This window comes from Moschus berezovskii, chromosome 22 (genome assembly GCF_049115385.1).
Source record: "Moschus berezovskii isolate FMDL1 chromosome 22, NW_MosBer_1.0, whole genome shotgun sequence".
Classification (NCBI taxonomy): domain Eukaryota; kingdom Metazoa; phylum Chordata; class Mammalia; order Artiodactyla; family Moschidae; genus Moschus; species Moschus berezovskii.
Window position 1 is genome coordinate 44,751,211 of NC_142481.1, and position 12,246 is coordinate 44,763,456.

The window sequence follows — 12,246 nt, forward strand, 5'->3', positions numbered from 1 at the left end:
TTGGAAAACTGAGCTTGATTTGTGAATCTGTCCTCTTAAGTCACACACCCCCACCCCTACCACCACTTGCCGCCCCAGGAGGATACAGCCTGCAGTCTCCTGCTTGAAATCCCTTAGAACCTGGTATACAGCTGGTGCTCAACCTGTGCTTGGGACCGCCTTACCTGAGGAGGGCCCGCTGCTTCTTCTCCCAGCTTCGCAGCTCCTCGGTGGGCTTGGTCTCGGCTCTGGGCCTGGCACTCTGCAGGTCTGAGTCCCATCCAAAAGACAGATGAGAGCTGGTTCTTGCACCCACCCACCCACCTCCCGGCCCTTCCCAGACTGCCTAGCACACCGTCCTTAAAAACTGGCCCACAGCAGCTTCATGATAGCTCTGTGGGGAGGGTTCTCCGAGTCAGGACTAAATAGAGGGGTCTTGCAGCTACGTGCCCGGCTTAACTCCTCCCCCAGACCCCTTAGCCACCTTCGAGGCTCGGCGCACTCGCCCACTCTCCCCACGCCCAGGCCCACCTCTAGCGCTTTGCTCATCCAGGGCCTTCCATCTCTAGAACTCCTTCCCTATCCAAACCCTGGTCCTTCAAGGACCTGCTCAAACCCCACTGGTCCACAGAGCAGCTCGCAGGAAAAGCCCTAGGCTCCCCACCCTCCCACCCCCACACTCCTCCCACGTGAGCTCTGAGCCTCCATGAGAGCTGGCAGTGGACCGACCCCTTGGCCAGCATGGCCTGCCAGCCCTCACCAGGGTGATTGAGGACGATGCTCTTCTTGCTCTGGCTCCCATCGGGGGCCACCGTGAGCTTGACCCGCAGCGTCTTGCTCGACGTCGGGGAGTGGTTGACAGAGGAATCGACCACCTCATAGATGGTGTGCAGCAGGCTGGTGATGTCCTGGATGGGGAGGGAAGCAGAAAACCACATGCATTTAAAACAGAGGACTCAGAGGGGCGGTGGAGCCTGAAAGGCGGAAACCTCCCCAGTTCCCCCAAACCCAGCCTCAGGCAAAATCTAGGATGTCAGAGGCTCACCTGGACCAGAAGCAAGAGTGAGGGAGAGGGCGGGTGAATGACCTGAACGCACGGGAAGGGCGGTGGGCAGCGGGGCTCAGTGGCACCTGGGCCCACGGAGGCAATGAATGGAAGTCTCTTCAGAAAGTTCATGCCTCGCGGGTGCAGAGTTGCCCCAGGGATTCTACATCCTCCGGACTTCCAGGATGTCCTGCCAATTCTAAGCCATCTCCCAGGCACCAGAGAAAGCTCTTCCGCTGGGCACCATTTAACAGGTAAACTGAGAGGAGGGGCTTAGACACTGCGGCGTGAGCATCAGCAGCATCTGCTCTGATCTGATGCGCTCCTTCTCAATGAAAAATAGAAAAGTGGATGCGTCCCTAAATATAAACTCTTTTGTGAGAACTTGACCAAAACTCCTCTTCTCTCTAGACCTCAGTTACCCCCTCAATCAGAACGGGCTCTCCAATCCTTTGGGTTGGGGGGTGGAGGGGGGACCAGGTCCCCCTCCATAGGTCCCACCCACCACATCTGCCTAAGGTCCTTGGTCTGAGGGGAGGCTTCATGCTTTAAATGATGTTGGAAACCTCTAGAAAAGGTATTTGCCCTCTATAGGCCAGGCTCACAGACTCTTCTGCCCAGAGACTCTTCATGAATACAGATGGACTCAGCCCCCTGTTGCCCCCTTGCCCATAAGCCTTTAGGCAGAGGTGACACCAGGCACTGCCATGGCTCTGCAGTGGGTGGAACGGTGACCAGAGGTGGTGGGACCAACTGGGTACTGTCCCCACCCACAGGAGGCGGCAGCCACCCGACTCAACTACTTGCAACGTGACAATGCTGGCTGAGGGTCATTCCAGAGAAGCCAGGAATCCAGAATCTCCTGTTACGTTTTCAGAATCTTCGATACTGGCAACTAATTTTTTTTTTCAGCTTGGTTTCCCTCTGCCCCCAGCCCCTGGCAACCCCCAGTTTATTTCTGTCTCTATGAATTTGACTAGATGCCTCATATAAGTGGATTCATGGAGTATTTGTTTTTTTGTGATTGGCTTATTTCACTTAGCATAATGTCCTCGAGGCTCATCCATGTTGTAGCATGGGTCAGAATTCCCTTCCTTTTTAAGGCTGAATAATATTCTATTATATGGATATGTCACATTTTGCCTACCCATGCATTATTCATTCATCAATGGACACTGGAGCTTGTGCCCACCTTTTGGCTATTGTGAATAATGCTGCCATGAACATGGATATGTACAAGTATCAGAGAATCTGCTTTCACGTCTTTGGGGTATATACCCAAAAGTGGAATTTCTGGGTTATACGGTAATTCTATGTTTAATTCTTTTGAGAAAACTCCATACTATTTTCCATAGTGCTGAACCAATTTACAGTCCCACCAGCAGTGCGCAGGGGTTCCCTTTTCTCCACCTTCTCGCCAACACTTGTTATTTTTTGTCCTTTTGATAACAGCCATTCTGACTGTGAGGTAATATCTCATTGTGGTTTTGACTTGTATTTCCCTCATGATTAGTGATGTTGAATATCTTTTCATGCACTTATCAGCTATTTGTATATCTTATTTGGAGAAATGTCTAGTTAGTCTTGCCCATTTTTTAATCAAGTTGCTTGCTGTTGCGTTGTGGGAGGTCTTTATATATTCTGGATATTAATTCCTTCTCAGATACTTGATTCGCGGATATTTTCCCCTATTCTGTAGGTTGCCTTTCATTCTGATGATTGTGTCCTTTGATGCACAGAAGTGTTTAATTTTGATGTAGTCCAATTCATCTATTTTTGCTTTTGTTATCTGTGCTGGGCTGGAACACCTGGGGGCTAGATTGGGGTTGTTGGGGGGCTGCCAGTTTGAGACCTGGGCTCCAGCCTCTTACTTGCTGGCTCACTGGGGATCCCAGAAATTCTAGCAAGGCCCACGGAGGACCCCCTCTTTCTTCTTCTCTTTCCCTTGAGCTGCTCTGCACCACCACACTTGCCCACCCTCTCTCATCATCTTAGGAAGCCCACGAAGGTGGCATCATCATCTCTATTTTACAGATGAGGAAAGTGAGGTCCATCAACAGCATTGCCTAAAGCATCACATACCAGGCCTGGGGCCCTGGGATGCCATCCCCGAGGGTCCCAGATGATTCAAGGTGCAGGAACAAGTGTGCTTTGGTAGTCCCAGCTGGAAAATCAGCCCTGTTGATTACAAAGAGTCCAGCACAGAGGAGTAGACGCCTGTGACTATTTATTGTACAAATGAACACCTGAAGGGTGAACAGGTACTTTCTTCTGAGTTGGGAAGCTGGCCCAGATGCCAGCTGTAGACTGTGGTTGCAGTGAGGTGGGAGTCTGAATGCCCCAGCGCACAGGAACCAGCATGCTGATGGCCAGAGAGCGTGGAGGGAAGCGGTATTTATAGCCAGATTTGAGGAGTGGCTTTAGGGCTAAAAATAAATCGGGGGAAACACCAGGCTGGGTCCTCCCTGGACTGGGGGCCAACCTCCTTGCTGCTTGGCAGGAGACAGACACCAGTGAAGGCTCTCCCTGCAACTGGGCCGGGTCACCCTCCCTGGAAATCTCCACATCCTTGCTATTCCTCATGTTAGCAGGGGGTGAAGGATAGCAGAACGAAGAATGAGAAACCAGTGTCTGCCTGCAAGATTTCGGGAGGCCTCCGAGGTGGGGGGCAAACCCTTTTATGGTCAACTCCTGAGACTCCCTCAGTCTCTTCTGAACCAGAAAGGAAGAGGGTGGCTATCAGGGGCCACCGCACCTCTGAGAAGCCCAGTCTGGCCGCCCCTTGAATTGCCACCTCCATGCATTTCTGTTACCCAGGCTTCAAGCCTGGGATGCATTCTCCTGTGAAGATAATGACTCCATTCCCAAACAGCCTGGGGTGGGGTGGGGCGCAGAGGGAGGAACAGGGGCTTCTCAATGACCCCGCACAGACAGCATGATAGCTGGAGGACCCTTGGTGTGGGAAGGGGGGTGGTCTCACCTAAATCATCCCCCATCTCCCCAGGGTCCCAAACCGGGAAGGGTCTCTGCTGCTTCCAAATACTCAGGTCTCTCTGGGGGCTTTGCCTGCTCAGAATCCATTCCCTTCCCCAAATAACCGACCCTTGATTTTATTTTGTGATCCAAATCCATTCCATTTTTCATTCTACGTGACTCGCGTGTCAACTTTCTCTTGACTCCAGAATGAGCACATGTACTCAGAATCAGCCATTAAAAGCATCACATGGCTCAAATGGTTCTGGACCAGTCATGTCACTCAATCAAAGCTGGTCACATTCAGCTGTGGAGTTCCACGTGACATTCTGAATTTGGGAGAGCTGCAAACAGGCTGGGGTATAGATTGAAACTATCTGTCATTATCTTGCCAGCAGGAGAGACTGTTGATAATGAAGGAACACAGAGGAAAGAACCATGAAGAACAGCTAGTCCTGAAGACACTGAGCCTCTGGATCCAGCCATGCCTGAAGTCAGTGCGCGTGGACTGGATTTTCAGTTACATGAGCCAGTATGGTCCTCTCCCTTTCTCTCCCTCTTTTTTTTTTTAAACTTACTGTAGTTTGTGCCAGGATTCTGTCACTGATACCCAAAGAATCCTGAATGATTGAAATTCACTCACAGCTTCTTCCTCCAATCTGTTCTAACATCCCCTAAACCACAGCCTGAGGAAGAGGTGGCCTTTTTTCACCTGGGTCTCTCCTCTGGCAGCTTCTCCTGCACTGTTTACAGAGAAGAAAACACTGAGCCCTGAACCGGGACAGGGAGATAAGATAGCAAAGTTTCAATTCTCCCTGAGAGCACCCTGAGGCTCTCAGGTGCTGGGCGAGAGGCGGGCGTGGAGCCAGCCATGCTCCTCTTGGGTCTCTGCAGATCTGTTACAGGCCACACACCTGGACCTCCTGGGGAGGGAGTGGATGTCAGAGAGAAACAGGACTGAAAAGGCAACAAGGAGGCAGAAAGGAGGATATCAAGGCCCAGGCAAACGAGAGGCAGCAATCATCAGTAGTAACTCAGACGAGATCACGTGCCAGCCTAAATAAGCCCTCCCCTGGCTTCCCTTAACAGCTGAATCGAAGTCAGGTTGCCAGCTGCAGCCTCCGAGGTACCGCACGACACGTCCTGCTGGTTCCTGGCTGCAGCCCTGTCTTTCCAGATAAGCAGACATCGCACCAGTCTCCTCTCGGTCCTTAAACACCCTGGTGCTCTCATTCTCCCCAGCCCGGGGCCCTCCCCCAGCTTGGCACCTGTAGGGCTCAGTACCCATGTCACCTCCTCCAGGAGGCTTCTCTGGTCACTCCAGCGCATCTCAGTCACGTGCACGTGCTAAGTCGCTTCAGTTTTACCCAACTCTTTGCAACACTATGCACTGTAGCCCGCCAGGCTCCTCTGTCCATGGGATTCTCCAGGCAAGAATACTGGAGTGGGTTCCCATGCCCTCCTCCAGGGGATCTTCCCGACTCAGGGATCGAACCCGTGTCGCTTATGTCTCCTGCATTGGCAGGCAGGTTCTTTACCACTAACGCCACCTGGGAAGCCCTTCTCGGTCATACCACTCCGTGTATTTCTGTCACTGAACAAATCACAGCTTCTGATGATCCTACGACGGTTCAGGCTCCACTTCTCTCAGTGGACTGTGAGAGCTACATGGCTAGGAATTGCACCTGTGCTGTTTCCCCAGCGTGCACCCAGTGCACAGGAGGCGCCCACCGTAGATGGGCCATTCGCAGACCCAGGTATAGAGGAAGGGTGGGAGGAGCCCAGGGAGGAAAGAGATATGGGAGAGGTTTGAGGGGAGAGAGGGAAACAGGCCTGCAGTGAGGGGAGGGGTGGGGGTGGACAGGCTTGTAACAGAGCCGCTGGCAGCACCCTGGGGGCTGGGCTGCTCATTCCTGCATCAGCGGACAGAGGCACTGGAGAGAAGCCCACCCCAGCTCCTGGGCAGACTAGATGGGAAGTGGCCTGGGGCGATCTTGGAGCTCCAGAACCAGAGAGAGAAGGAGGCCGGACAGACTCTGCTGGGGACGCTCCCTCTAGAGAGGTCTGGGGCCCTGCGCCTGCCTCTTGCCGCTCCCCAGCCTGAACGGTGCTCGCCCCAGAGCAGCCTGGCGGCCCTTCCTCTCTGTCACCTCTTCCTTCTCACCAGTTTCCATGAAGCTCCCAGGGGCCTCACTCCTGCCCTCCCCACCTGCCTTGAAGAGAAGGGGAAGGGGCAACAGGGGTGGGCGCATGACGAAGGGTCCTGCGCTGGGGGCGCGGCCTAGAGGGGGCCAGGCAGGTGCACTCACCTCTCGGGTGACCTTGCCACTGTTGTCAAAGTCGTACAGGGTGAAGGTCCACTCCTGCCGGCTGTCTTCCTCCACGGACACGTCACACTGCAGCTCCTGGATGTAAACAGGTCACTCGGCAGCTGGGACACCCGGAGGCTGGGCCACAGGGCCGCCAGCCTCCCCGCTGCCCTCCCCAGACGCTGTGTGAAGGAGAAGGTGATGACCAAGACACGCCAGGCCTGGGAGAGAGGCCAAGCTGGGCCAAGGAGCTTGGGCCTGGGGAGAGGGGCCTGCCAGGGACCAGACACTCTCGGGTCTTCAAAGGCTGAGGAAACGCAAGGGAGGGCTTTGGGAGGAGGCGTGTGGCCTCTGGAAGAATGAACTTGGAGCCGGGGGTAGAAGCTACCGGAAGACACACGGGGTCTTCCCGTGGGTGGCCACCCGACCTGGAAGGCAGGACGGGAGGACTGTTAAGAGCTGAAGGGTCAGTCCCAGGTACCAGCCTGGGTTTGGCCCTCTGCAATGACGTGACCTTGGACAGGGCCTTTCTTTTCTCGGTACCTCAGTTTCCCCTCATACAGACTACAGAAGATGATGGTATAGACCTCAGAAGGTTGCTGGGAGCATTAACTGCCCCACGCCACGTCCCTTGTGCCCCCTCCACGTTCCCCTGTAGTGGGCCACTCCCCACTTCCCGCCTCAAGCGTCCAGCCTCCCTGTCTGAGGAGTCAGGGATTGAAGATCCCGGGAACCAGAACAAGGAAGGGGCCAAGCTGGGGGACACATCTGAGACTTTTAGCGTGGCTCTCTGGGGAGCCCTGGCGGACAGAGCCCCGCTGCCGGAGACCTGCTCATCAACCAACCCCCACCGCCGCCAGTGATGGGCACCCCTCCTTCCCTGCTCCCTGGGATCACCTCCCAAGTCCTGTCTCAGGGTCTGCTCAGAAAGAACGGGAAACAAATACGTAAGTCGCTTGGCTCAGAGAAAAGCCCAATTAATGGTGGTAGCTGCTACTGTCTTTGCTGGAATGACTAATACAGCAATGACGTCATCACCGTGGCTCCCATAGCCCGAGGTGTCCAACCGCAGGGAGCGGGAGCAGGGAATCAGGGAGCTCCGTCACCGGCCGCCCGCATGCAGGGGCTGGCTGAACCTCAGACAGAGAGTTCCAGAAAGGACAGCCGTTTGGGGAAAGAGAATCCACAAACAGCCTTTTAGATCCCCGAGTCCTATGAAAACAAGCGAAGACACCCCCATACCACCCAGTTCCATGTCTCTCCTTGGCCCACTTTTCCTTCTGCAGGAGGACAGACTCAGTGCCCCCAGAGAGGGGCGGTGCCTGGCCTCCCAAGGCTGGTGGGAGTGAGCCCCAGCACGGCAGCCCTGCCCCAGGCTTCTGCAGCTCACATTCAGCTCCCTCTAGCCATTCTCGGGCGGCCCACGCTGAGTTCAAAGACGGCCTTCCCTCAGTTGTGACACGCCTGTCTGATACCTGCCAAGTGCCCGCTCTGCTCTCCAGCACTGCGTCCTGCAGCACTTGCCCTGAACTCATGCGTGCACACGAGTGTGTGCCTGTGGGCACATGCACATATGAACACACACTCACACACGGACATACACACACTCACACATACATATGTATACATATCAATACACACATCTGCATACACATTCATACACATATGCACACCTGATCCCTCTCCCAGCCCCTCCACTTGGCTCCAAAGACAGCTTGGGTTAGAAGTTCAGAAACATGGGTCAGGTAACTACCCCCACCTCCCGTGACCTCTGTCACATGCGTCCTCTTGTCCCCCAGCCCCAGCCTCTCGGGTGAGTCCTCCTCGGGGACCATGGGTGAGTCACAGGCATCAGCTGGCCCCCGTCTGGAAGCAGACCCACATGGGCTTCCAGGAAAGATGTCTGAGTCTGGGCCTTTCCTCTGCCCTGGCCTCGGTGTTGGCTTTGCCAAGCACTTCCAGAAGACCTGCAGAGACCCGGGGTGGAGGGCTCAGGAAGAAGTTAGCAACCCCAGCTCCTCAACAAGACACCACCTGCCCCCTCAGCTCCTCGGTCAGGAGGACGCAGGGCCCTTGATGACCAATCTCACCCCCTCTTCTGCGTCATCTCCCCTTTGCTATTCCCACACAGCCAGCCAGCACTGGCAAGCCTCCAGGCCTTCTGTTCTTCCCTCGGCCGGAAGTGTCCTCCTGATCCCAAAGGCTCCCCAATGCATCACCTCTCCCAGCTGCTGCCTCTGTGCCCAGAGGCTCAACGCAGACAGTTGCCCTCCCCAGCCTCTGCCTGCAGCCCTGGCTCCCCCCTCGGGGCACTGTGCAGAGTTTGGGATTGCCAGAATACCCATCACTCTGCACCCTCTGGGCTGACTTAGGGGACCTCCCTGTCCCCTCTCCACACTCCCAGATCCCCATCGCAACACTGACTGTGCAGTTACTGGGCCTGGGTCACTCATCTGTCCCCCTCACCACACTGTGTGCCGTGAGGCAGGAACCATGCCCAGTACACTACCAGGTTCCCTGGAACCAGCGGGTGTCAATCCCCATTGCTTGGAAGGAAGAAGGAAAGTACTTATTCTGCACTGGACACCCTTTGAAGCACTTGAGATGCCTTAATTCATCATGTTTCCAACATCCCAGCAGATAGATATTGTCAGCAGTCCCCAACCTTTTTGGCACCAGGGACCAGTTGCATGGAAAAAAAATTTCCACGGACCAGGGGGTAGGGAATGGTTTCAGGATGATTCAGATGCATTACCCTTATGATGCACTCCATTTCTTATTTCTTATTACATCAGCCCCACCTCAGATCATCTGGCATCAGATCCCAGAGGATGGGAGCCCCTGGATAAAATGACTCTCACCATTTTACAGGGCAGGCGAGTGAGGCAGTGGCAGAAGTGGGAACTGAACCCCCATCTGTGGGCTCCAGGGCTCTGCCCCAGTGACCTTGTAGGGGAGACAGAGCAGGAAGGAGGGAGGGTGAAAGGAGGGTGGGGAGAGGCTGGTAAGCTCCCTGTGGGCAGCCTGGGTCTCCCACTCAGCACCTGGACCTGTGCTTGGTACACACAAGGAGCTTAATATACCATCTGGGGAGGCAGGACAGACAGACTGTGGGCTCTGGGTGGGCATGTCTCTTTTGCTGTTGACCACCTGAGTCCCCCCTGGGCTTCCCGCATTGTGCTAGCAGTAAAGAACCCGCCTGCCAATGGCAGGGGATGTAAGAAATGCAGGTTCACTCCCTGAGTCGGGAAGATCCCCTGCAAGAGTGCTTAGCAACCCACTCCAGTATTCTTGCCTGGAGAATCCCATGGACAGAGGAGCCTGGCGGGCTATGGTCCACAGGGTCACAAAGAGTCGGACACGACTGAAGCGACTTAGCACTCACTCACCTGAGTCCCAGAGTGAGGGACCTGCCCAAGGCCTCCTGGTCACCTACCCTACCTGAGAGCCCCATCGTGGCCCCCTGGACAGCCTCGGGAGGGAGCTGGTAGCAAAGATTTCCTTCACCCACGAGGAAACGGGGGACCAGAGAGGACGTGCAGGCAGCCACGGCAGCACCAGGGCCAGAGTGCTGCCGCCCCTGTCCACTCCCCTGTCCTCCCCCCAGAGCACCGGGCCACTGCCTCTGGCCACCACCCCATGGTGAGAGGCCAGGGGCCTGAGCTGAGAGGGGAGGGTCACGGGGAGTCTCCAGGGCCTGTGCTGAGCTGGGGTAGCCCCAGATGTGGCAGGAGGAATGGTTGTTCATGGGGAGGAGAGGGGCCGTCACATCTGGAGGGGCCTCAGCATCTCCCCACCCCATCAAAAAGCAGCATGGGGCAGAGAAAACCCTTCCGCCCAGGGCTCAGCACCAGGAAAGGAACCTTACTTCGAATTTCAGCTGTTTCTTGGAGCCCGGGCAGGGTTCGCCTGACTTCTCCATCCTCTTCTCATCTCCGCTGGCTAGTCCGTCTGTCTTCTCGGGAGGCAGGGCCACTGCAGGGGGAAGGAATAAGGGAGACGGCGTGAGTTGGAGGGCCCCGAGCTGCCCCAGGCCCAGATCGTGTGGCTCTGTCCGGAGGCCATCCTCACCACAGCGCAGCGGGCCCGCTCTGCCCGGCCGCTTTGCTAGAGTCAAATCCCTCTGTCCTCCGGCCCCGTTAATGCCCAGGGCTGTCCCAGGGGAGGCCCCCCTCCCAGGGTGCCTCTTTGCCAGCCGCTCAGGTTGCCCAGTGAGCCTCACAGGCCTCTGTTTTATGTGGCCCAGAGAAGCAGCCTGAGGCCACCCATGGCATCTTTGGGCCAAAGAGCAGGTGAATGGGGACAGAGAGGAGCTTCTGGAGACCCAGAGGGAGCTCTGGACCACGGCCGCTTTCTGCAGTCTCCCTGCCTTCCCTGAGAACACTGCAGTGACCTCAAAGGTGCCACCTGCCTGGGCTCAGCATGTCGCACACTGGTGGGTGGTCAGGAAGAGGGACAGAAAGGGGAGTGTCAGAAATGGAGTTCACCGAGGTGGGGGAGCACACACACACGAGCACACGCACATACATGCGTGCACACGCACACACACGCATGCACACCTTGGTGTCCTCAGGAACCAGCTTACCCTGGGCCTTCCATTCTGCTTCTGCTCACCTAGAAGGGCCTCCCTCTGCCAAAAGTGTTGAGTAGAGAGCTCTCTGGTCCTTCCATGCCCTCCCAGGAGCAGTAGGAAGGTGGGCATGAAAAGCTGGTGGTCTGTGGACATCACTTTACCGTGAAAACCCTCAAGGGGTGCCAGGGGACAGGGCTGGGGGCAGCCATCATCCCTGAGCCCATGGCTCCATCAGATCTTGAATGTCCCATGAGACCCCTCCAAGCCCCTTCTGTCTCTGCCTGATAAAGGGGACTCAGGTTTGCTCAAGAATGTGCTTTCTAGAACCTCACAGCTCCTCTCTTAGATTCCCTCAGCTTCCCTGGGGCAGTGATTCTGTTGCCCTGTTTTACAGGGGATCAAATGGAGCCTGGCTCTCACTTGAGGAACTGTCCCCATGTGTCCAACTAGGGGTGGCCCAGAAGGGCCCTGTGAGCAGCTGAGATGCCTGAGCAGTGGCCCCAACCAGGGCTGGACTTTCTTAGGAAGTCAGGAGCCTGGAGATATATGTCTACCAGGCCAGGAAACCAGGTGGAAGGCCTTGCCTCTCCCCTGACCCTGTCCCCCACCACACCCACACACCCCAGCTTTGCAGACCGGGACCCAGGAGTGGCTGCCGGGGAGTGTCCCAGCTTTCCCACTTGACACCTGCCCTGTGGGCCCAGCAGTTATTCAAAGCCCTTCCCAGGGAGCCCTCAGAGCTTCGTGGCTGACTACACTGCTCATTAACTCACTCGGGCCTCACAGCAACCCCAGGAGGCAGGTACTAGGCTCAGCTCCACTTTCCAGATGGGAAAACCGAGGTACAGAGGGGTGAAGTGCTTTGCTAGTAAGTGGCAGGGCTGGGATTCGAACCCAAGCCTGGCTCGTGCTGTTGACCACTCCATGGTGTTCCTGGCTTGGTTCAGCAGACTTGGTGCCAGCCCTGGAAGAGGGTAATCTCTGCTTGGCTCTGATCCTCCCAACACTGTGTGTGGCTCTAGGCAGGTCACATAACTTCTCTGGATATCTCACTTTCCCCAACTGTACAGTGGGGATGATAATAGTCCCTTCCCCAGAGGATCCCTGTGTGGATTCAAGGAGTTGTAATTGAAAGGGCTATGAGCCCGGGGTCAGCACACGGGGTCCAGCCATTAGTAGTGACAGTCTGGTGAATGATGTCACTGGGTCTCCCCAAGTGGCTCAGTGGTAAAGACTGCACCTGCAATTCAGGAGCTGCAGGTTCAATCCCTGGGTCGGGAAGATCCCCTGGAGGCTGGCATGGGAATCCATTCCAGTTTTATTGCCTGAAGAATGCCCAGGGACAGAGGAGCCTGGTGGGCTATAAT

The 12,246-nt window shown here is 55.9% G+C and overlaps 1 protein-coding gene and 1 pseudogene across 1 annotated transcript in view; both read right to left on the reverse strand.

Moving 5' to 3' along the window:
• Window positions 1-12,246, reverse strand: part of NKD1 (NKD inhibitor of Wnt signaling pathway 1) — an 89,524-nt gene that overhangs the window by 3,670 nt on the left and 73,608 nt on the right. The window contains exons 5-8 of the mRNA XM_055412805.2: window positions 10,175-10,281; window positions 6,307-6,402; window positions 740-887; window positions 165-249 (exon numbers count right to left, since the gene is read on the reverse strand). Of these exons, the coding sequence (XP_055268780.1) occupies window positions 165-249; window positions 740-887; window positions 6,307-6,402; window positions 10,175-10,281 (436 nt within the window). The remainder of the gene's footprint in view (window positions 1-164; window positions 250-739; window positions 888-6,306; window positions 6,403-10,174; window positions 10,282-12,246) is intronic.
• LOC148774414 (uncharacterized) lies at window positions 6,502-10,168 on the reverse strand (annotated as a pseudogene).